The 26,308-nt window shown below is 36.3% G+C and overlaps 1 protein-coding gene across 1 annotated transcript; it reads left to right on the top strand.

Moving 5' to 3' along the window:
- Window positions 1–1,107: 1,107 nt before the first annotated feature.
- On the top strand, window positions 1,108–26,148 carry LOC122341040 (E3 ubiquitin-protein ligase UHRF2-like). Its single transcript, XM_043234352.1, has 16 exons — window positions 1,108–1,414; window positions 11,727–12,038; window positions 13,035–13,321; window positions 16,396–16,614; window positions 17,629–17,738; window positions 18,592–18,778; window positions 19,603–19,726; window positions 21,475–21,582; window positions 21,904–22,008; window positions 22,421–22,527; window positions 22,599–22,761; window positions 22,857–22,994; window positions 23,981–24,215; window positions 24,331–24,482; window positions 24,809–24,907; window positions 25,692–26,148. Exons 1-16 carry the CDS (start codon window positions 1,262–1,264, stop codon window positions 25,836–25,838), a joined length of 2,646 nt encoding a protein of 881 aa, XP_043090287.1. The 5' UTR covers window positions 1,108–1,261; the 3' UTR covers window positions 25,839–26,148.
- The last annotated feature ends 160 nt before the right edge of the window (window positions 26,149–26,308 follow it).

Here is a 26,308-nt window from a genome sequence, read left to right as displayed (position 1 = left end):
TTCGTTATATATATATATATATTCATATATTATTGCTTTTATGAAAACTCGATTTCTGATTAGTTCAAACGTATGTAACAATTTTTTTTATAAAATTCATAATTTTAACAAACATTTAGTCAAATGCATAAGGGAATATTTTTTTTTTAATGAAAGTAGATTGATATTCAGGCGTTCAGGGAGATTTTTAATGTTGCACTAATCTAGGTGTACTAACTAGTACTTTATCCTCTGACTGAAATCTCCAGCAGAGGTCAGCAGAGTCTCAAACTGTCAGTTTATTGATGGTCTTTCATTAAAATAAAATTTCCTCCACATATGCATGGAATAATTCAGCCTTCCTCGTGATTCTGGGATTAATGCAGGTTATGAATGTTGCTTTTTATTCACTAAATGATCTGTTACTTTTTAATCACCTTTTAGTGATAACAGAATGTCGAATGTAATAATCTCTCTATTAAAGAGCCTACAAAAATGACATGAAATTATAAGTATTTTTACATTATTAAGATAATGATAAATGGTTCATTATTATTCATAATATAAATGATAATATAAACGTATTACACATTTTATAATTAATTTATATTTAAGTAATTTGTTATTAATTATAAAAAGGTGTAATATCAATAGTTATTATTTTTATGATTAATATAAATTGCACTATGTTATATAATTTAAATATATTAACTCAGAGAGGTTGTTTATTAAGTACACTTATAATCTAATTACAGATGCGGTTACTTTAAAAAAAAATACAAATAACATTGAAATGCTTGAGAGTCTCTATAAAATCATAGTTTTTCACATGTATTTAAATTTCGGGAGATGTTTTATTTTAGTTATGTATCTATTTTAACCTACGTGATCATATAATTTTATAGAATATACTTTTGTCATTTTCTGTCACTCATTTTTATTGTAATTATTTTGTTTGGGTTTCTATTGTTTACTTGTTCAGTTAAATTAATCTTATTTATTTATTTTTACATAGTTTTTTCTCTCTAAACCTCCCTTTAGAATATTTTCAAACGTCACTGTCTCTTTAAAAGCACTGTTTTTCTTCCACATATTTACATTTCGCGAGATTTCCCGTCTCCTCGCGAGACTTGGCGTGACCCCCGTTTGCAAGACGCGCGTTTCCCCCGCAGAGGAGCGCGCTCGCTCGCGCCCCCGACGCCCCCCAAACACGCGCGCTTCCCGCGTCGCTCGCTCGCTCGCTCGTGTCTGACGCTCGTCGGTCGGTTGGCGCGGAGCGACGATGTGGATCCAGATCCGCACGATCGACGGCAAAGAGACGCGGACGGTGGAGGATCTGTCGCGCCTCACGAAGATCGAGTCGCTGCGCGTCAAGATCCGCGACATCTTCAACGTCAAGCCGGAGCAGCAGAGGCTCTTCTACCGCGGGAAGCAGGTGAGATCCGCTTCCGATCCGCTTCTTGCTCTCGCAGCCGATCCAGATTCATCCAGAAAACTTCCTGCTCGCAGCCGCGCGCGATTCACTGGTGCGCGTCCGTGAGCCTCGCTCGCTCCCGCCCGCCCGCGCGCGCGCGCTCGAGCGAGCGGTGCTGACTGACAGCTGGATGTCACGCGCGTGCACGAGTGTTGGTCACACACATGTTCAGATGTAAACACGACCCTGGAGCACAGAGCCAGTCAATCTGAAATCATCTGAAATATGAATAAATCGTCTCTCCACTGATGTCTGGCTTGTTATGATAGAACAATATCTGAAAATCTGGAATCTGAGGGAGCTAAACAATCTAAACATCGAGTAGATAGCCTTTAAAGTTGTCCAGATGAAGTTCTTAGCAATGCATGTTACTAAGCAGAAATGAAGTTTGGACGTTAAATATAATAGCTTCAAAGAACATGATCTTTACTTAATATCCTAATGATTTTTGGCATTAAAGAAAAATGCATAATTTTGGCTCATACAGTGTATTGTTGTCTATTTCTACAAATATGTCTGAGCTGCTGAAGACCGCTTCTGTTCTCCAGAGACGTGTGTGTGACTTAACTAGTCTAACTAGACGTTATTCACTCAGAGATTAAAGCTGGTTAAGCGCAGGAAATCATTTATCAAATTTAAGAGGCAACCATACACTTATATAATCTATTATAAACCCAGTACTGTGGAAAAATTCATATTATAAATACGCATTAAAATATTATTTAAAAATATGTAGTTTCTGCAAAGTCATATTTATTATCTTATTATTAATCCTTATCAGTTATTATTATTATACTAATTCAAATTTGAATGCTTTATTTACTTTGACTTTAGTGTAATTGTTATTATTTATTATCTTAATTATTTATCTAACGTGTTTAACCTAATTTTAATCTAATTTAATGTTTTATGATGTATTTTAATCCAGTTGTTATTATTGAAATATTCAAAAATTAAAAATCGAATAATTTTTTTACTTTAATTATTTTAACGAAAATTGTATGTATCTGTTATTTTTACAGTTTTTCGGCGGACCGAAAAATTACTTTATTAGAACTTTATTTTTCTTTAAGGAATATCGCACAATTTTCTTCTGTATTTTAATTTGAAATAATCCATTTCACATTTAAGAACTTTGTGCTTATTTTGTGTTGTTTTAATAACTTCCTTTGAATAAACTTTTGTGAAGTTTAATCATTCGATCACTTAGACGTGCCATCCATTAAAAGTGTAAATGTAAAATTGAATTGGAAATGATGAGTGTATCTTTCAGAGAAGGGACAGAGCGGTGTGTTATGTTCAAAAATATAAACACGATGGATCAAGCACCGCTTTCAGACTAAAATGCGGCTAGTCCTGCTGTTTTCTTGCCTGTCGCTTTAAATGCTGGAGATCTTTGAAGCAGGAAGGTTGTGATTGGCTGTGAATGTTGTTATAGTTGTGCTGTTATTCTTACGGAGTAGTATTAGTGTTAGTATTAGTACTAGTTCAGCTGCTGTCTGACTCTCGTGAGTTCTGTCCAGACACTGACTTCTGCAGTAGATCAGACATCTCATTCAGTCTGGTGTGTGTGTGTGTGTGTGTGTGTGTGTGTGTGTGTGTGTGTGTGGAACGCTGCGGTCAGGATGAACTCTGAGCTCCACTGGGTTCCTGCATGCCACCAAGAACCACAAGCCGGAGCATGATGTATAATCTCAACACACACACACACACACTCACCCTTACACTCAGAGATACACTCAAATACACAAACACACACACTCAGACACACAAATACATGCATACACTCAATCACACACACACGCAGTCTCACCCATACACAGATACACACACATTAAAAACACACTCATAAACACACACACTCACTCAGAAACTCACACTCTCACACACACACACACAAACACACAGTCTCTCTCATACACACACTCACGTACAGTCTCTCTCAAAGACACACACAGGCTCTCCCTTACACTCAGAAACACACAGACTCAGAAGCAGTCTCTCAAACACACACACACACTCTCTCTCACACACACACACACACACACACATACACTCTCTCTCTCACACACACACACACACTCTCTCACACACACACACACACACACACTCTCACACACATGCACACACACACTCTCTCACACACTCTCTCTCACAAACTCACACACACACACACATACACACATACATACATACATACTCTCTCTCACACACTCTCTCACACACACACACACACAAACATACATACTCTCTCTCACACTCTTTCTCTCACACACACACTCACACACTCTCTCACACACACACTATCACACACACACACACACACTCTCACACACACTCTCTCTCTCACACACACACACACGCTCACTCTTTCTCACACACACTCACACACACACACACACACACACACACTCTCTCTCACACACACTCTTTTTCTCTCACACACACATGCTCACTCTTTCTCTCTCACACACACACACACACACACACACACACACACACTCTGCTCACGTGGCAGTAGGGCAGGGCAAGAAAGGAAGAAATGCTGTAATGTAATATTGAATATCATTCTATATTATAATTTCAGTATCTCAATATGTCAAATATCCTTTATATTGATTTTGTAAACAAATAAATGTTTGCATAAAGAGCAAAAATCTAGGCATGTTTAGTATTATATAATTATATTTCATACGCGTCGGTGGAACAATAAATAGAATAAACAATCAGATGATTTGTGAATAAATGAGTCAGAACTATGTTTGGAATCGATTCAATGAAATGAACAGTTTGAACTGATTCACTGAACCGATTCAATCTCGCCAGCTCTGATGCTTTTGTTGCTTCTGATGAAGGTTCATTTTTATAACATCTAATATAACCTCATCTTTTCTTTCTCATGTATTAGTTTTCTTCCTCACATATTAGGAATATTTTTCAGATTCCATTTTTTGTATTTAAGTTAATGAAATCTTTAAATTTATGTTGATTTTGGGTTAACAATATTCACGTTTGTTGTATCACTCTCATACCCATAATTCACTGGGAAAAATGCCCATAAAAGTGCACTAAAACTGTGTGTTTTTTGTCTATTTTTAGTAGTTAAAAAAAAATACGTATATGTAGTTTATAGAATAATTTTTACACTATTATATACCATATGTCATTAATATTAAAAATGTAATTTTTTATTAAACTTTTTGCTTAAGTTTGTCTTTTTTTGGTTATTTAGTTTATAATTTTTTTTAATAAAAGCACCAAAATCATTACAATGTTTTTAAATAATTGCTATGCTATGAAACATAGTACACCACTGTTTATTAATTTTTTTGTTTTTAATTCTATACATAGTTTTTGTGCATTTTTAAGAAAAACATTTTCACGTAGCAGAAGCTTTCTGATAAATATTGTGCAGATGGCTGGGGCTTTGAATGACTCTTCTGCTCCGAGCGCGTCTGTCTGTCGTCTAACGAGTGTTTTCTTCACGGCGGCCATCTTGGGCTGCTGGTCAGGTTTAGCGCGAGGCCCAGAGGAAATCGGTCCTGACGGAGAGAAACCTTCAGATCCTCACGTGTTGGGTTCGGTTTGGTTTTTGACCGAGACGTTCCTGACGTGTGTGTGTGTGTGTGTGTGTGAGTGTGTGAGTGTGTGTGTGTGTGTGTGTGTGTGTGTGTGAGGGTTTATCAGCAGACGCTGCAGGGGATTTCCATACTCACTCACACACACACACACACACACACACACAGTGTATCCCGGTGTTTTTGGGAATGACGCAGTTGTCTGTCTCTCATTCTTGCGCTTTGATTTTCACACAAATATCAAATGCTAGTAATTAATAAATAAATGATTCAGATTTCATTCTTGATAATAATTGTATCACTACAAAAAGAAAACCTACAAACTGTGTTTTTTAGGATCGTCATAACTGTATATAGATATAGCATTATATACTATAATATTTTAGCAAATATTTTAAATTAAATTTATTTGTTCATAAAAAACCCCCCAAAAAAACAAGTATGGTTTTTATTAGGTTGGTAGTTTAATTCGCGTTAGTAGTTCAACTTAAACTAAATTAAATATTTAAATTTAATTTGGATTAAAGTTTTAGTAATGTTGTGTGCTTTTGACATCTTTGTTTGTATTTTTTCCGTATTCGTTTTTATAAATATGTTTATATAGTTTTGATAATTTTCTTGGATTTCTCAAATTTCATTCATGTTAATATATTAATTAAATGTATTTAATTAGTTAAACTAAATTAATTTGCTCGAGAATTAATTATATTTAGTCTAAGAGGTATTAATGTACTCTTACATAAAAGAAATAAATTTGAAACAATAATATTTAATTAATATTTTGCATTTTAGTTTATTAATGTTTTACGTTTAGTTTTATTAGTACTTCAACATAAACCAAGCAAACAGTTAATTTGCACATATGTGTGTGTGTATATATATATATATATATATATATATATATATATATATATATATATATATATATATATATATATATATATATATATATATATTTTTTTTTTTTTTTTTTTTTACAACATATATGTGTATATATATATATATATATATATATATGTTGTAAATACATAAAAAATGTGCCTATTCAAAACATTCTAAACGATGTTAAATTCAAATAAATCATTAAAACCTACTGAACAGATCTTTCGTTTATGAAAAATTCAGTATTGCGTCTGATTTCTGTGAAGACAAAGATCTCTCTCTGCTCTGATTGGCTGATTGTTCCTGTTCTGGCGTGCGATTGGTTAATTTTGAAATGCGTTTGTGTTTACGAGTGCCTCAGTAATTACTGCGTGAGCCATGAAGACAGATAAAGAGAGACGCGTCTCGCTGCTGAAATCTTTCAGTGCACTAAAACTAGATGAACTGATTCACGGTCAGATTCACATCATGAATCGCGGCTAGCAGAGCTTCAAGGCCGCTCTCCAGCTTTCTACAAGACGTCTTTAGCTTTCCCATTCGCTGGTGACTGAAATGAAAGGCTTTGTGAAGCAGAATAGCTGCTGTATTCCTGTGTTTTAGATATCTGAGAATTAAACCTGTTAAACAGATCTGGTTACAGACGTTTAACTAGGTTAACTGACCTCTCTCACACGCTCTGCTCGCTTCAGTGCACAGCAGCTCATGTTTTCCTGAAAATCGTCTGTAAAGCAGGATAGTCTAAATGTGCTCCATCTTCAAATCTCAACCCGGTTAAGGTTTTATCTTAACCTCACACAACTAGTTGAGTTTATTTTTCTTACTACATGAGCTAATTGACACTAGTTTGAAGTATTGATCTAATGGCTTTTATTGAGGTTTATACAAACGAAACAAAACAAGATACTAATAGTGTTTCTAGCTCTTACCTTTATGTAATTAAAAACCATAATATATTTATATATTAGATGTGTGTAATTTCACACATTTGTTTGTACTTTATTGGTATATGTACCATAATAAAAAATGCAATAATAATTTAAATACAATACACACATTTAAATTATGTTTAAATGTTTATTATTATTATTATTATTATTATTTACATTTTATCTATGGTTTAAATGCAGTGCCTTAATTGTTTTAATTGCTGTAGACTTTGTAAAAATTCCATATAAATGGGGAAAAAATAAAACGATAGATTAATTCTGATACAAAGTAATAGTACAAAGTATTATTAATTTTATTTTAACTAATTAATTAATTAATTAATTTTCTTTAAAGGTAAACAAGACAATTTTTTTGTGTTCAGTAGTTTTTTAGTAGGTTTTTTTTAATATTTTCCTATATTATATTTCTTGAATTTCATTTATATTTATTGATCATGTTAATGTAATTTTATTGCTGGAAAATAAAGAAATCATACAGTGTTATTTTAGCACATGCGCAAGATACATAATTTTAAAAAATATATATTTATATATAATATAAAATATAAGAATCTGAATATACAAATGCATAAACAAATATTTTCATAAGAAATTATATGCATTAAAAATATACACCATACATATATACTGTAAACAAAAACTTTAATAGTTAGACAGCACTAGTTTTTTTAGACATATTAAATTTAGCTTCTCATAAAGATTTTTACTGGAAAATAAAAATGCTTCTAAAGACGGTGTTTTAAAAGCAGTTTAACGGGTGCATGCATCTAAAAGCAAGCCGGTCTTTACGGTTTCGTGAATTTTTGTTGTTTTATCCAGAAAAAGAGCACACAGTTAAACCGAAACCAATACTAAAATAATGGTCCGTTAATCGGTGTTGGTTTCATGGATTATGATGCCGGTGTTTTCTCCGCAGACGAGGATCGGAGCGCTTCTCTGCAGCATCGCCAGTAAACACACTTTGATTTGTAAGTTGGTTTGTTTGTGTTCGATCCGAACGTGACCTACTTCTTCTTTCTTGCTTCGCTCCTGCGCCGGCGGGAGAGAGAGGGGGGGGGGGGTTCTGCACGTATCCCAGAATTCCACGCTGGGCTCTGCAGTGGCGTGCATTCCCTGCTCGTCTAGTTTGAGTTTCCATCTTTGTTGGAGGGAAAAGCACATGCTTTGACTCTCACGCGTGCACTTCTGCGGCTCGAGAACGCACACGCGCTGGATCACGGCTGTATTTGAGCTTGTGAAGCGCTCCGGTGATTTACATAACCATCACGCCGTTGCGCTTCGCTCAAAATGGCGCGGCGTTGGCCAGACCAGAGCTGAAAATGGAGGATCTTCAGAGCTCCGTTCACACACTTTAATGAAAGTTTGGGTCGTTCGTGCCCTGTGTGTGTGTGTGTGTGTGTGTGTGTGTGTGTGTGTGTGTGTGTGTGTGTGTGTGTGTGTGTGTGTGTGTGTGTGTGTGTGTGTGTGTGTGTGTGTGTGGTGAACAGACGACTACTGGTGTGTTGAGACGAGAGCGTTGTCTTTTTGCCAGTGTGTGTGTGTGTGTTGAGCTTTAAGCTTGTGCGTCACTGTGTTAGACAGAGATGAAGAGGTGCTTTAGCAACACACACACACACACACACACACACACGTGATTGTGTTCTGTTAATGATTATTTAAACACTCTTTTCATACAGCTTCACACAGATCTCATAAATGCAGCGTCTGCTTCGTTAAACCTGTTTGCTGTTGCATGTAGTTATTATTAGTTATTTAAACAAACCCTTTTAAAACCCGTCCGTAACTATTACAAGAACTATAAGCATAACTGTAATATCTACAATCATAACCGTCACAGTAACTGTAACAATTACTGTATTTATAACTTTGTATCAATAACTATAACGATAATTGAATCTGTACATATTATATATTATATAATATATCTGTAAATAACTCTAATACTATCTTTACTATCTTTGTAATAACAGTAATGATGACTGCAAAAATAAATAAATATAATGTTAATCATAACAAAAACTAAAGCTATGATGATAGCTGTAATGATTACTGTATTGCAATAGTTTTATCACAGCACTATTCTTTTTTTAAATTCTTTACGTTTTTCATTTTTTACTTTTATTGCATATATGTTATAATTTTTTTCTGTAAGCCACTTTGAGTTACCACTTTGTGTTTTATAAATAAACTTAATCATTCTAATATCATATGTAACAATAACTGCAATGAGAATTTTAGCTCTAAAGGAAGCTATAACTATAATAATAACTATAAAAAATGATAGCTTGATAAGCATCGCTAAAAATGAACGAAACGGTATCAATGTATCAATAACTATTAAGATAATAACTATAACGATAACTTCAACGATAACTAATTGTAATAATACCTATAGTGATAGCTATAACTAACTATTATGTTAACTGCAACTATAACTAACAATAATGATAATTGTATTGTTAGCTATCTTTAATGATAACTGTGTTGAAATGCTCAAAGCTCTTTAAAGTCGTTGGATTCTGATTGGCTGTCGGTGTTTTTATAGTTTTCGGCTGGAAATCTTTTTTTTCAGTTGTATCGTTCTCGTGGAATACCTCACTCTGATTGGTCGAGTGTGCTGCTGAAAACCTGGTGTGTGTTCGCTGAATAAACGTTGTTGCATTTACATTATATTTAATATATGTATATATATATATATATATATATATATCAATAGGGAAATTAGTTTGGCTGTAATGCTGTCATCATGTAAATTAGTAATACCAACATGACAAAGAATCGTGCTAAAATCATGAATGGTGGTATTCGTGAACAGTTCGGCCCCACACTTTCAACCTCTGTATCAGCAGACGTGTGTGTGTAAAAAAACGAGAGCGTACAGCGCCGCGTGCGAGTCCAGAGATGTTTCTGTGCTGAAGCGCCATCTCTTCTGTGAACGCTGCGAGGGAACCATCTGGAATCTGGACGGGGAGCCAACATGAGCCACGGCTGAGTCATTTCCCATCAGACCGCTCTCATTCCCCGTTTCATAGCATCTGTGATGATAACTGTGGCAACAACTGTAACGATTACCGTAACAATAACGGTAACGTCTGAAATGATCACAATCCTAATAACTGTAACAATAATGATAATAACTAATAACAAGAACCAGGCTGTAATGGTAACTGTAACGATGACCAGCAATAACTGATGATGAATGTAACATCTGTCATTAAGAGCTGTAACAATGACTGTAATCGTATCTGTAACAGTAACTGTAACATCTATATCCGTAACTGTAACAATTACTGTAATGCTAACTTCAACAATAAATATCGTTTTAGTCCTAACTTAAATAATATGCGTAATGGTAACTATAACTTTTCCACGAAAACGTCAGGGCTGTTTGGGCGAAGACACCCCAAAGACAACAGAAGAAACGTGATTTTTACGTAAAACAGAGCGATTACTCGGGTCTTGTTTCAAGCCAAAATAAAATTTTAAATCAAGAAGGATTTTCTAGACAAGTAAAATTATGGTCTTAAAAAAACAACAACAAAAAAAAAAGTTTTTGCTTGAAGCAAACAAAACTAATCTTGTTTTCTGTTTGAAATAAGATTCGTTTTCTCGTTTTAAGGAGAAGCTTTTTTTTTTCTTCTGGAAACAAGAAAATCATTTTTTACTTCTTTTACTTTACTTGCAGGAAATCCATCTTGATTTAAGAATTTTTAGAACTTGGCTGGAAACAAGAACTAAAATCTAAAGGAGAAAAGCATTTTGTGTATGTGTAGAAATACACTTTATGAGTCAAAATGATCCATTTTTATACCAAAAATCACTAGGATATTAAGCAAAGACAACGTTTCAAGAATATATACAGTAAATATATCAAAACTACATTTCTGATTAGTAACATGCATTGCTAAGAACTTCATTTAGATAACTTTGAGGGCGATTTTCTCAACATTTAGATGTTTTGCTCCCTCAGAAACCAGCTTTTCAGAGACTGTCCGATCCTAACAAACCAGACATCAGCGGAGAAACGATTTATTCGTCTTCGAGAGTCGATGTCTCTCAGGCGTTGGTCTTTGTGTCAGAGGTGTGTCGCTCTTCATCACGCGTGATAAAGCGGGAGAACAGGAAGCACATCTAACACCTCTGATTCTCATGTTAATGAGACGAACCGGCCAATCCGCCGCTGATGTTTCACGCCCGCACACAGCCGCGCAAATTACCATTGTGTGTTCGTGCAAGTGTGTGTGTGCGCGCAATAGAGCCTGGTTGGTTGCTATGGCAACACACACGTATGTGCACGGTTTCACTAGAGCCGTCATCACTATTCTAACATTTCTTTATTTGCGCTGGTGTTTCGGCTGAAGGCGTCCGCTGCAGCACAAAATGGCTTCACTGCTGTTCGTGATCTCGCATCTGCCCCGATAATAACACACACACACACACACACACACACACACACACAGATGAACACCAAGTACAGGGATGTTTTTGTGTGCTTTAGTTTGTGAGTGTGTGTGTGTGTGTGTAAAATTTACACATAATAAATAAAAATAAATTGTTTTTTTATAGTTTTGCTCACCACGCCTGCATTTATTTGATCAAAAATATTGTAAAAATTGTCAAATATTATTCTAATATAAAGCAGCTGTTTTCTCTGTGAATGCGTGTTAAAGTGTAATCTATTTCTGTGATTTTCAGCATCATTACTCCAGTCTTCAGCGTCACATGATCTTCATAAATCATAATAATATACTGATTTACTGATCGGCAAACATTTCTGTTATAATGCATTGTCTATTTTGAATAACGAATAATTAACGGTTTTGTTAAAATATCAGAATAATTATATCTGACGTGCTTTTTTTGTAGATGGAAGATGGCCAGACGCTCTTCGATTATAACGTCGGTCTGAACGACATCGTCCAGCTTCTCATTCGCTCACAGACGGACGCACCGGACAGCCCCTCCCTCAACAACGATGAGGGCGTGGCCTGTGTCGTAGCCCCACCCGCCGCCGCATCTGTCTCCGCCCCTGCAACACCCACCGCCGCAGTCGTTTCCCCAGCAACCGTCGCCAACAGCAACGGAAACGGGTCCAAGTCCTGCAGCCCGGCGCCGGACAGCCAGCCGTCCACATCCAGCCGGACGCTGCTCATCGATCCCGGCTTCGGAGTCTTCAGAGTAAGAACAGTACTGTCTGCTTTCTGACTGTACGTGACGTTACTCTATGAAGTAAGACTTGTACAGTTTGTGGTAAATAAATGTTTTATATGACCTCTAAAATGCTATATTATTAAAATATAATATAATTATTATTAAAATATGTTGTACAATATTTTATAATTATTATTTTTAGCAATATTTTTTAAAAATGTTGTAATGTTGTTTTATTATTATTTATTATAAATTTAGTCTACCTCTAAAATGCCATATTATTAAAATATAATATAATAATTATTATTAAAATATTTTTACAATATTTTATATAATTATTATTTTTAACAATATTTAAAAAAACTGTTGTAATGTTGTTTTATTATTATTATAAATTTAGTCTACCTCTAAAATGCTATATTATTAAAATATAATAATTATTATTTAAATATTTTTACAATATTTTATATAATTATTATTTTTAACAATATTTAAAAAATGTTGTAATGTTGTTGTATTATTATTATAAATTTAGTCTACCTCTAAAATGCTATATTATTAAAATATAATAATTATTATTTAAATATTTTTACAATATTTTATATAATTATTATTTTTAACAATATTTAAAAAAATGTGGTAATGTTGTTTTATTATTATTTATTATACATTTAGTCTATCACAGGGTAACTGTACTAAATTTACACATAAAATTGAAAGTGCTGCAAAGCATAACTATATATGCATTAATCATAACAGTACGTTTGTAATATTACATGCATTTTTAATTATTATTAAAATATCTGTTAATTAAGGAAATTGTGCATTAGTTACACACAGATAGTCGAATCATAATTAATAACAATGCATTGTATGGGTCAAAAAAATGTACGGCAAAAATCTAAAGATAATTTTCCATGAAGACATTTAGTGTTCCCTTCATTTGGACAACTTTAGAGGGGATTTTTTCTCAATATTTAGATTTGGTTGCTGATGTAGTGACGTGTGTCTGGTGTCGTTCAGGTGAATGAGCTGGTGGACTGCAGGGATCTCAGCATCGGAGCCTGGTTCGAGGGCTTGATTGAGAAGGTCACTCCGGCCTCTAAAGGACAGAATGGCCGAGCGGACACCCCCGCTCCGGCCCGGGTCGGACGACCCAGGAAACAGACTAACGGCAAGCTGGAGTCAGAGCCTTCGTCATCCTCATCCTCATCATCCACGGACACTCAGAGCACAGCGTTACACTCGGACCAACCGTCCACGTCCAGAACGGATCCGCCGCTCGTCTCCTACCACATTAAATATGAAGAGTAAGTGCATCATGGGAAGGAAGGCTTTGTTTTTCCCTGCTTGTCTGGATGTTCATTTCTAAAGCGCTGTTTGGCACCGGAGTGGCTTTATTTCTGTGAAGAGGTGCGTGATGGGATGCGTTCCGTCTGCGGTAAGTGTATCGTTTCCAAGAGCAGTGCATGCTGGGAAACCGAGTTTGGGTCGCAGATCTGATCTCAGGTCTGATTTGTGTCTTTTTTTTGTTGTTGTTCTTTTCAAATCTGCATACAGTTACCTAATAATATGTGAAAATACATTTTTTAAATAATATAAAATATATTATTAAAATAATCGCATTTGTGCATATAAATAAATCAAACAATAATAAAAAAATATATAATATCACTTTAGTATTACTTAAATAATATTATTTATATATTTAAAAAGACAAAAACTGGAAAATGGACATAAAAATCATCATATTTTGAAATGTGGCTCATGTTTGTTTTTTGACCAATGAAAATATGTACATTTTAACTATTTAATCCTGGAACCGTATTAAAACACCAATATCTCTGGAACTGAACAGTATAGGGCTTTAAAAATAAAGATGCCAAAAGAAAAACTCCCCATTTCTAAATGATCATAATGAGCGTATAATGCAATGAAGATTGCTAAAATCAGCAGATTTTACACTTTGTGTGTGTGTGTGTGTGTGTGTGTGTGTGTGTGTGTGTGTGTGTCTGTTCATTCAGACTCGCGACTACAAAACATTTTATTACATACTCTTTTGGACCATGAGATTGAGTCATTTTTGAGCCATTAATAATTTAATTAATTTAATTGAGATTACTATGGAAATATGAAATGATTTCTTTAATGAAATGATACTCTAAATAATAAACTAAATCTGCCAGTAGGTGGTGGGAAGGATTGAGTCCTTTATCCATTCATTTGATTCGTTTAAATGGCTGATTCATTCAGGAGTGAAGTAAATGGTTCTTCATGAATGGTTCATTGAATCATTAGACTTGTTTGATTGAATCATCATCAAACAAGTCATCATCATTATATGAAATTAAGCAAAACAGAGAACATTGTGTCTAAAATAACAATATTAAGTTCTCACTGTTGTATAAGATCATATATTTGATGTAAATATGAGTAAAAAACTGAAACAGACATTTTCACCTTATATCTTGAATTTTAGGAACATTCTAATAATTGTAATGATTTAATAATAATAATGATTTTCATTGCCAGCCCTTATGTGTGTGTGTGTGTGTGTGTGTGTGTGTATGTGTGTGTGTATATATATATATATATATATATATATATATATATATATATATATATATATATATATATATATATATATATATATATATATATATGTATATATATATATATATATATATATATATGCGTGTGTGTGTGTGTATGTGTATATGTATATGTATATATGTGTATATATATGTGTATATATATATGTGTGTGTGTGTGTGTGTGTGTGTGTGTGTGTGTGTATGTGTATACACAAGTGATTTTAGCTTTACTAACCAGTCCATAGTAAAGAATAACTTCTAATCAGCGCAGATTTTGTGTGTGAGTGTGTGTGTGTGTGTGTGTGTGTGTGTCGTCTGAGAGCTTGACGTTATGACAAATGAACTGCTGAGAATGTGAAACGTGTTTATTTTCTAAAGGGTCAGAAGAGCTGAAGCAGAAGAAACACCCAAAATTCTCACTCATATACACATACACACACACACACACACACGGTTCTGCTGCTGGGTGAGTGAGTGTGTGAGAGAGTGAGAGTCATATTGATATTCAGAACATGAGCGTTTGGAGCAGCAGAAGACTGAGACACAGTCCAGACGAGAGAAAGATCAACCTACAACTGCTGAACACACACACACACACACACACACTGTTCCTGATCTTTGTGTGTGTGTGTGTGTGTGTGTGTGCGCGCGTGTGCATGTGCGCGTGTGTGTTTTCAGCAGATGTTGTGGAGCATACAGATGCTCGGAAGCAGTGTGTGTTGAGAGATCTGATTCACTGATTCATTGATTCACTGATTCACTCTTCTGACTCAGTGATTCAGAGCGGCGGATCTCTCAGATAATGCACTCGTGTTTACAATTGTTGTTTTCTTTTCTGAGATGAAAACGCATTCGTTGTTTCTCTGTAAATATCAAGGTGTCTGATAAGTTCATATTTTAATAATTGACATTCACATAAAAGACATTCACTGTTCTCTGATATCAGCGACTGCTCATTTAAGATCAACAGTTAATCTCTATTTAGTGTAACGTTTTAATGTTTTTAGGATGATTTTAATTTGATTTGATTTGTGGCTATTTTACAATTATTTAAATTAAATTTTTATTTTAAAATTATTTATTTTGTTTCCTTTTTTAAATTTAACACTATAATTTAATTCCTTTTTTGTTTTTATTTTTTATGATTAAATTGTTTTTGTTTTATTTTGATTGTTTTCGTTTTACATTTACTTTAATTTGACATTTTTATCATTTAATTAGCTCTGACTATGTTTAATAATAATGGTTTTGTTCTGATGTTTTTATTTGACTTTTTATGGTTTGCAGTGTTTTATTTTGAAAGTATTTTGCCAATTTGCAAATGTAAGGCTTTTTAGTTTTAATTTACTTTCGCCGTTTTTATTGCAGCAAAATATATTTTCGTTTTTAGTTCATGCATTCTGTTTTGTTTAGTTTGTGTTCACTTTTTTATTTTAATGTGAAATGTTCATAATTTATTACATTTTCAGTAAGTTTTTTATTATTGAAATTTAATTCGACATTTGATTATTTAATATTTTTATCAACTCATGAACCCAAGTTTGAGAAACGCTGCTTTCAGTTTGCCGTTTATAGGTCGATGTTGCATGACACTTTGAGAACATTGATCGTTTTGTTTGATTGGCCCACACATGTCAAGTTCTGACTCCACCAATGGCGTGAGTTCGGGGGCCGGGCTATCTGTTTGCCTGACCAATGGCGGACAGAGGCAGTCTGGAGGAAACCTGTGTGAAAACAGTCATTTTTTGCGATGTAGTTGTTGTTGACGGAGGTCTAATGCTGTCGCGCAGTTATCCGGAGAACGGCGTGGTGGAGCTGAGCGTGGACGATGTTCGCCCGAGGGCCCGGACCCTGCTGCGCTTCGATCAGCTTCAGCTCGGAGACGTGGTGATGGTCAACTATAACCTGGAGAACCCCGAGGAGCGAGGCTTCTGGTACGACGCTGAGATCTCGAGCCTCAACGCCGTCTCACGCACCAACAAAGAGATCCGCGTCAAGATTCTTCTGGGGTAAACGACCGCCAAAATAAGAGTTCTCTTAATATGTGTCTTCAGCCGCACGGCTATATTTAGAGAAGTACACTTCAGAATTATAGTAGAGTCAGAATTATAGTTTTCTTTCATGCCAAAATATTGTTCCGTAAAAATGTTTTTATCGTAAGTATTTCAAAACGTAATTTCTGATTATTATTATAATAATATGCATTGTTAAGAACTTCATTTGGACAACTTTAAAGGTGATTTTCTCAATATTTAGATTTTTTTGCTCCCTCAGATTCTAGATTTTCAAATATTGTCCTGTCATAATAAATCATGCATTAATAGAGAGAGCCTTTAATCAGATTTCAGATGATGTATACATGTCAATTTCAGAAAATTGGCTCCAGGGTCACAAATATTGCTGTTGTAAAATTTACATTTACATTGTACTTCTCAAAGTCACATTGAAAATCATTTTACATCTATATTTTAATTCATACAGTAAACCTGTTTCAGATCAGTTTTAAGAAAAAAAAGCTACTTTTGTTTGAATGGATTTTTGTATTTCTTTTTTATGCAAACATCTATCATTTAATTTGAATATCCGTTAATATTAACTAAATTGTTTGCATAGTAGTTTGTAAATTAATTACCACCATTTTTGACGACACAGAATTTTAAATTTTTCCTGTTACATTGATATTTTATAAATACATCTTATTTTGATATCAAAATGTATTTTAATTTTAGATTTGTGTTCTTTAGTTTTATTTACATTCATTTACGATTTGTCAAAGTTTTATTAATCTGATTTTTGATTAAAAAAGATATTTTTAAGAACAAAATAAAATATCATTTGGTCTTATTGATATTCAACATTTTCTATAAATTATTCAGTACGCTCTTTTTAATTTTTGAAATCAAATTTATTTAATGAATGTCATTTTTCAGTTTAACAAATGTAGTAATAATGACCGAAATGCAATCCAGAAAAAAAGAAATGGTAAACAGAACGAACTGAATGGCTGTGATTGGTCCTTTCAGAGGTCCGGGTGATGTGATTGGTGACTGTAAGCTGCAGTTTCTGGATGAGATTTATAGGATAGAGAAACCTGGAGCACCGGCGCTGTCTGCAGCAGACGGCCCCTTCAAACGTGAGCGCGCACACACACACACACACACACACACACACACATACATATACATATATACATGTACTCTCTAACACAAATGCGTATGTGTGTTTGTGTGTGCGCGTGTATGCATGCCTGTTTGTATGTATGTGTGTTTGTGTGCGTGCGTGTGTGTGTGTGCGTGTGTGTGCGCGTATGGGTGTGTGCGTGTGTGTGTTCGTGTGTGCTCATGTATGCATGCCTGTTTGTGGGTGTGTGTGTGTGCGTGCGTGTGTGTGTATCTTGCATGTGCATGTGCGTGTATGTGTGTGTGTGTGTTCGTGTGTGCGCATGTATGCATGCCTGTTTGTGTGTGTGTGTGTGTGTGTGTGCATGCGTGCGTATGTGTGTGTGTGTGTGTGTGTGTTTGTGTGTGCGCATGTATGCATCCCTGTTTGTGTGTGTGTGTGCGTGTGTGTGTGTGTTTGTGTACGTGTGCATGCCTGTTTGTGTGTGTGCGTCTTTGTGTGTGTGTGTGTGTGTGTGTGTGGGTGTGTGTGCGCTTGTGTGTGTGTGTGTGTGTGCGTCTGTGTGTGTGTGTGCATGTGCGTGTGTGTGTATGTGTGTGTGTGTTTGCGCGTGTACGTATGTGTGTGTGTGTGTGTGTGTGTGTGTGCGTGTGTGTGTGTGTGTGTGTGTGTGTGTGTGTGTGTGCATGTGCGTGCGTGTGTGTGTGTGTGTGTGTGTGCGCGTGTGTGTGTGTGTGTGCGTGCGTGCGTGCGTGCGTGCGTGCGTGCGTGCGTCGTCGTGCGTCGTGTGCGTCGTGCGTGCGTGTGCGTGCGTGTGTGTTTGTGTGCGTGCGTGTGTGTGCGTGCGTGTGTGTGTGTGTGTGTAGGTAAGACGGGTCCGGAGTGTAAGCACTGTAAGGCGGACCCGGAGGTGGAGTGTCGTTTCTGCTCGTGTTGTGTGTGTGGAGGGAAGCAGGACGCTCACATGCAGCTGCTGTGTGACGAGTGTAACATGGCCTTCCACATCTACTGCCTGACCCCTCCGCTGACCTCCATCCCCGAGGACGAGGACTGGTGAGGAGCTCTGACATGCTCCCAGTGTTCGCAAGGCAAACGATTCGGACATAAAAAAGCTATGATATCAGCAAAAAGGCTAAATAAGCTCCTGGTCAAATACAATCATGAGCAAAATCTGCGCTGAAGCAGTGCTACTCGTCAGTTTCTCAGTCACGTTTCTATGATTTATGATACGCGCAACAAACATAATTCGGGAATCTGCTGTCGTCAACAAAAACAAGCAGAAAATAAAAGCTGATAAAAACCCAAGAACACCCTCAACAGTCGTAAATGCTAGTATCGTAATTTTACTGTAGTTATGTAAAATAAAAAAACAATAGTAATGATAACAATGATCCCAGCTCTGTTAATGCATTTATTATAACGTTCACATGCAGTGTTCAATATGTGATCGCTAATATTTTCTTATATTTTAAAAGTCTTGCTTAGAAAGGCTGCATTTGTTTGCACAATAAAAATACATTAATGCAAATGTAATAATTTTAAGTTTAATTGTGCTTTGTTGGTATAATGTCTGCTAGAATGTTAAAAATGTTTGGTAAATATCTTTTAAATTATGTAATTTTATTTCTTTAAGGAGCTAAACAAAATAGTAAAAAGTTAAATTTAGTTGCATAAATTTAGTTTATGAAACGGTGAAATTTAGTTTATACATGGAAAAAAACTATTCACCCTAGAGTACCATTTTGCTCAACTTCATTGTTTTCATTTATAATAATAAGATCTATAAACCAATAATTTTAATTTCATTTCATTTTGGTGCAAGAAGTTTTGACAATACCTGTAGCGTGTGTGTATGATCACGCTGTGTGTGTGTGCAGGTACTGTCCCACCTGTAAGAACGACAGCAGCGAGGTGGTCAAAGCTGGAGAGAAACTCAGAGCCAGCAAGAAGAGATCCAAGATGCCGTCAGCCACTACAGAGAGCCAGAGAGACTGGGGCAAGGTGTGAACACACACACACACACACAAACACACTTACATGAACACACACACACATGAACACACACACAAACACACTTACATGAACACACACACACACACACACATGAACACACACATTCGCATGAACACACACAAACACACTTACATGAACACACACACACATTCGCATGAACACACACAAACACACTTACATGAACACACACACACACATGAACACACACATTCGCATGAACACACACAAACACATTTACATGAACACACACACACATGAACACACACATTCGCATGAACACACACACACACATACACAAACACAATGAAATTAGATAATATGATTTTAGTACACTAAGTGTTTAGTGTCATTTGTTTTTTTGTTTTTTTTTATTTTGATTATTTAGATATTATAATTTGACTTTTTTGATATTTACTATTTTAGTAAATAATTTCATATCTTTTTTAGTTATAGTTTTACAATTTACAATTTTACATTTCACATTTTATATTTTATTTTAATCTTAATCTTTTTTGTTTTTGAATTTTAGTTTTTTATAAGTTAACATTTTATAATGTGATAATTCGTTTTTTAATTTTAATTTATTGTTTTTTGATTGTGTTTTCTTTTATTGCTTTTTTATTGTCATTTGAAATTTTTATAATTGTATTTTTATTTATTCAGATTTGATTCATTATTAGCTTTCCATGAAGCATACAATAGAGACTTCTATGCATTACCTTGCCAATTGTTTTCAGTGCGTCATCAGATTTAGCTCCTTTCTGCAGGATGATAGATTTCTGTAAATGAAAAGCACACATTTAGCAGCCTGTTGAACGGAGGCTTTGTGATGCGTGTTCATTAATAACGGCTGTAAAACTCAAAGAACATGAGCTTCATCTGAAGATCAAAGGCCTGTTTGTTTAAAAGCGCTCATTTACTCGGAGAGAGCGCAGCTGAAGGCCAGAGTCCCGCTGAGCAGCGTTTACGAGCGCTGAGGCATTGTGGGAAAGCAGGTACGAGTCTGAGCGAACGCACACGACGCTCTGAACGATTATAGAAATCACCAAACGACTTCGCTAATGCAGAGAGAGAGACCATAATTGTCATATGATTTTACTTATGATTTTAATGCATTTTTAGCAAGTGTTTTATTTTAGCTGGACATGTTGTATTATTTAATTATTAGCTTTTCATCATGTAAACGCACATTAACGCACTTATATTTATGTTTTATTATATTATAAAGCTATAGCTGCAGACTAAAGCAAACCCTAATAATTACACACATATACTAGTTTTATCTCAACAAACCTTGCCAATTAACAGGTTATATATTAAGGTTTTATTTTAATAAACTGAACATTTTTCTTTTCTTTTAAAATTTTTGTTTACTTTTTAAACATATATATATATATATATGCATTCAATATTCAGCAGTATGCATTCAGCTCATCCAATCAAATGCCTTCTAAAAGTGTCCCGTCCCCTTAATTATGTAAAACTGCTAATCTGCATCTCAAATCAGTCACATGTGCTCTTTTATTATGGACTCTTTTCTTTGATGTATATAATATATATATTACCAAGGGGCAACATGTATATTGAAAACATCAGAGGGCCTAAAACAGATCCTTGTGGCGCTCCATACTTGACCTGCATTAATTGAGATGATTCCCTGTTTAAACAAAGTGATGGCAGTCAGACAGTTCCTGATGAAAAACTGTTTAAGTGTGTGTGTTGTGTGTGTGTTTTAGGGCATGGCGTGTGTGGGGCGCACCAAAGAGTGCACAATCGTCCCCTCCAATCACTACGGACCGGTTCCCGGCGTTCCCGTCGGAACCACGTGGAAGTTCCGCGTTCAGGTGAGGAGATCCGAAATGACCAAGAATCACAAGAACTCACTGATCTCACCTCATGCTCATCCCTTTTTGAGCGAAAAACATTATTTTGGATCAATTTGGCGACTCAAAACTGAAATGCATAATAGATGTTAGTTGAAAATGTTGCTACAAATATAGCTTCTGTGCTTCAGAGACACATTTGGGAAGATGTTATGCCCTGTGTGAGCAAAGCCAGTAGGTTTTAGTCCAGTGTGAGAATTTCAGAGGGTTAAGTGTGTGTGTGTGTGTGTGTGTGTGTGTGTGTGTGTGTGTGTGTGTGTGTGTGTGTGTGTGTGTGGTCAGGTGAGCGAGGCGGGTGTTCACAGGCCTCACGTCGGTGGGATTCACGGACGCAGTAACGACGGCTCGTACTCGCTGGTGCTCGCTGGAGGATTCGAGGACGAAGTTGTGAGTGTTTCTTCATTTCATCTCAGCATTTAGCCGAGATTTAACTGATTGACATTACATAAATATGATAGTTAACAAAAAACATGTACATAAACTAAATGTCATACATAAAATATTCACTTATTTCCACATTGGATTTAATGAAATGTAAATAAAAAAGGCTGTTGCAACTTCATTTTACAAGAGTTTTGTGAGAACTGAATTGAATTGCTAGATATAAGGTCAGAATTGTGAATTGTAACCTTTATTTCTACTTTTATGGTTTATAGAATTGCGAGAAAAAAGGCAAAATAGCAAAAAATGTCAACTCAGTTCTGAAAAGAACATATTATACAATCATAATTGGGTTAAAAAAGTCAAAATAGTAAAAAGACGTAAACTGGAATTTTGATAAATAAACTCTACATTCCAGGACCGGGGGGATGAGTTCACCTACACCGGCAGCGGAGGTCGCGACCTCTCGGGAAACAAGCGCATCGGCGAGCACTCGTTCGATCAGACGCTCACACACATGAACAGGTGATCTTTACACGTCTCAGTGCATGTGACCTGTGACTGTACGTGCTCCTTCTTGACCTCTGACCTCTCAGGGCTCTGGCGCTGAACTGTGACGCCCCTCTGAACGACAAGGACGGGGCGGAGTCTCGCAACTGGAGGGCGGGAAAACCAGTGAGAGTGATCCGCAGCTCCAAGGGCCGACGAATCAGCAAATACGCTCCGGAAGAGGGAAACCGCTACGACGGTATCTATAAGGTACACACACACACACACACACACACACACACACACACACACACTGTCTGGTTTGTGTTCTGGGAGTGTTGATCTGATCGTGGTGTTGTGGTCAGGTGGTGAAGTACTGGCCCGAGATCGGGAAGTGTGGCTTCCTCGTCTGGAGATACCTGCTGAGACGAGACGACCTGGAGCCAGCGCCCTGGACCCCTGAAGGCATCGAGCGCAGCAAGAAACTCGGCCTCAAAGTCCAGGTGTGTGTGTGTGTGTGTGTGTGTGTGTGTGTGTGTGTGTGTGTGTGTGTGTGTGAGAGAGAGAGCGAGACAGACAGAGAGAGAGAGAGAGAGAGAGAGAGAGAGAGAGAGAGAGAGAGAGAGTGTGAGAGAGAGAGAGTGTGTGTGTGAGAGAGAGAGAGAGAGAGAGAGAGAGAGTGTGTGTGTGTTTGTGTGTGATTCTAAAACATTCAGTCAGCTGAATGACTCAGAATTAACACAGATTATTTGTATAATATTTATTAATTAAATTAGGTTTTTTAGATTTTTAGATTTCATTGTAATGTAATATCTCATTTAATTAACATTAAATAGACTTTTATTTTATTTCAGTTTTAGTAATTTTGTTATGTGGTTTAAAACATATATTCATGTAGCTTTAATTTATTTTTAGTTGTGATTTAAAAAAATAAATAAATTAAAAAAAAAAAAAAAATATATATATATATATATATATATATATATATATATATATATATATATATATATATATATATATATATATAGTAAATGTGAAACTATGCACTAAAAGCTTTATGCATCATTAAAACTAACAAACTAAACAGAAGTGGAAGGCTAAAATCTAAGACAAAATGTAAAATAAAAGATACATTTTCATAACTACAGTAACTGTGTTAAATCTGTCATGTGACATATGAACCACAAAAGTCATATGGGTCATTTTTTTAAATCAATATCTGTCTGAGAGAATACTATTTAAAAATCTAGAATCTGAGGGAGCAAAAAAAATCTAAATATGGAGAAAATCACCTTTAAATTTGTCCAAATGAGGTTTTTAGTAATCCATATTACTAATCAGAAATGACGTTTTGATATATTTACAGTAGGACATTTACAAAACATCTTCATGCAGCATGATATTTATTTTATATTTTAATGATTTTTACATAAGACAGAAATGCATAATTACAAAAGTATTAATGTGTGTGTGTGTGTGTGTGTGTCAGTATCCTCCGGGGTATCTGGAGGCTATGGCTAATAAGACGAAGCGCGAGGCGACGGTGCGGTCGGTGGGCGGCTCGACCCGCGGCAGAAAGAGAGGAAGACCTCGATCCACGCGACCGTCCAGAAGAGTCCAGGAGGAAGAGGAGGAGAAGCCTGCGGAGAACAACGAGGAAGAGCTGCAGAGCAACGGCAGCGCAGACGCTCACGAAGAAGAGGAGGAGGAGGAGGAGAGCTCGGGTACGGCTTCATTCAGATTTTTGCTTGTGAAAAGTTACATGTATGGCCAAATAAAATATTAATTTCCGAACTGCTCAGTGTTCTCACCTTATGTGTGTGTGTGTGTGTGTGTCAGCTGTGTGTGAGCCGCCCGAGGAGCCTCAGGTCAAGCGTCTGAAGGAAGTGGAGTCGTTCGTTCTGTCAGAACAGCAGAGAAACCTGATTCAGGAAGATGAACCCAACAGGAAGCTGTGGGACGAGGCGTTGAGCTTCCTGTCTGAGGGGCCGGTACACACCTACCCTACACACACTGTATATTAAGAGCTTGTATCACACAGTCTGATGTAGTGCATGTGAACTACATTTACATAAAGTTTGTGATAACAAGGCCCGCCCATTTACAGGAAAGATCTGATTGGTCAATTTTTTTTTGTCATTTTAAATGACTCTCCCATTGATTTATTGTAGTTTGGCCGTCTGTAATTTCGTATTCAAATGAAAGCTTACGGTGAACTATAATTAAAATGAACACGGAATATGAAAATGAAAATGTATGAGTAAATATCTCAGTGAAATAGCGCCGTGCTGATGCATGACTTCCTGTTGTCCTGCAGAACTTCCTGCGGAAGGTGGAGCAGCTGTTCATGTGTGTTTGTTGTCAGGAGCTGTCCTTCCAGCCCGTCACCACAGAGTGTTCACACAACGTCTGCAAGGTGTGTGTGTGTGTGTGTGTGAGAGGAGAGAGAGAGAATGAGTGTGTCTTGTGTGTGTGTGTGAGAGAGAGAGAGAGAATGAGTGAGAGTGTCTGTGTGTGAGAGTGACAGAGAGAGAGAGAGAGAGAGAGAGAGAGAGAGAGAGAGAATGAGTGTGTGTGTGTGTGTGTGAGAGAGAGAGAGAGAGAGAGAGAATGAGTGTGTGTGTGTGTGTGTGAGAAAGAGTGAGTGTGTGTGTGTGTGTGTGTGTGTGTGTGTGAGAAACAGAGAGAGAGTGTGAGAGAGATAGAAAATGTGTGTGTGTGAGTGAGAGAGAGAGTGTGTGAGAGAGATAGAAAATGAGTGTGTGTGTGTGTGTGTGAGAGAGAGTGAGTGTATGTGTGTGTGTGAGAGAAAGAGAGAGGGTGTGTGGGAGAGATGTGTGTGAGACAGAGTGTGTGTGTGTGAGAGAGAGAGAGTGAGTGAGTGTGTGTGTGAGGAGAAAATGAGTGAGTGTGTGTGTTTGTGTGTGTGAGTGAATGAGAGAGAGAGAGAGAGAGTATGGGTATGTGGGAGAGAGATGTGTGTGAGACAGAGTGTGTGTGTGTGTGTGTGTGTGTGAGAGAGAAAATGAGTGAGTGAGTGGGTGTGTGTGTGTGTCTTTGTGACAAATCAGGACATGAATGTGTATAATGACATGTATTTCAAGGAGAAGGTGACTTATAAGGACATTATCTCATGTCCCCACCTAAGGAGAGTCCTCATAAACCACAAATACCAACGTGTGTGTGTGTGTCTCCTCCAGACGTGTCTGCAGCGCTCGTTCCGCGCCGAGGTCTTCTCGTGTCCTGCCTGTCGTCATGATCTGGGCAAAGACTACGCCATGAGCCTCAACAAAACCCTGCAGCTGCTCCTGGATCAGTTCTTCCCCGGATACAGCAAAGGACGATGAATCTGATCCGCAAGAAAAATGGACAATGATGTGTTCTCCGCACAAGCATCACACACACACACACACACACAGACACACACACTCACACACACCAGCCTGACATCTGTGTTCACGACCGCAAACCCAACAGATGCTGGGACTCGAACCCTTCGACACACTTCATGAACGTCATCAGCGTCTGGATCAGCAGTGACCACAGACTCCTGAATCAGTCACACTAATGATACGCAAGAATCCTGTCAGAAACACTCCCAACTCATTCACCCCAAAATAACAGAATTATACCTATATAAACATAAACATATATATATATATATATATACATATATATATATATATATATATATATATATATATATATATATATATATATATATATATACATATATATATATATATATATATATATATATACACGTATATATATATCTTTATATAAACATATATATATTTATATAAATATATATATA

Source organism: Puntigrus tetrazona, unplaced genomic scaffold (genome assembly GCF_018831695.1).
Source record: "Puntigrus tetrazona isolate hp1 unplaced genomic scaffold, ASM1883169v1 S000001111, whole genome shotgun sequence".
NCBI classification, from domain to species: Eukaryota; Metazoa; Chordata; class Actinopteri; order Cypriniformes; family Cyprinidae; genus Puntigrus; species Puntigrus tetrazona.
The sequence above is the reverse complement of the archived record's forward strand: the minus strand, read 5'-3'. Positions and strand labels throughout refer to the sequence as shown.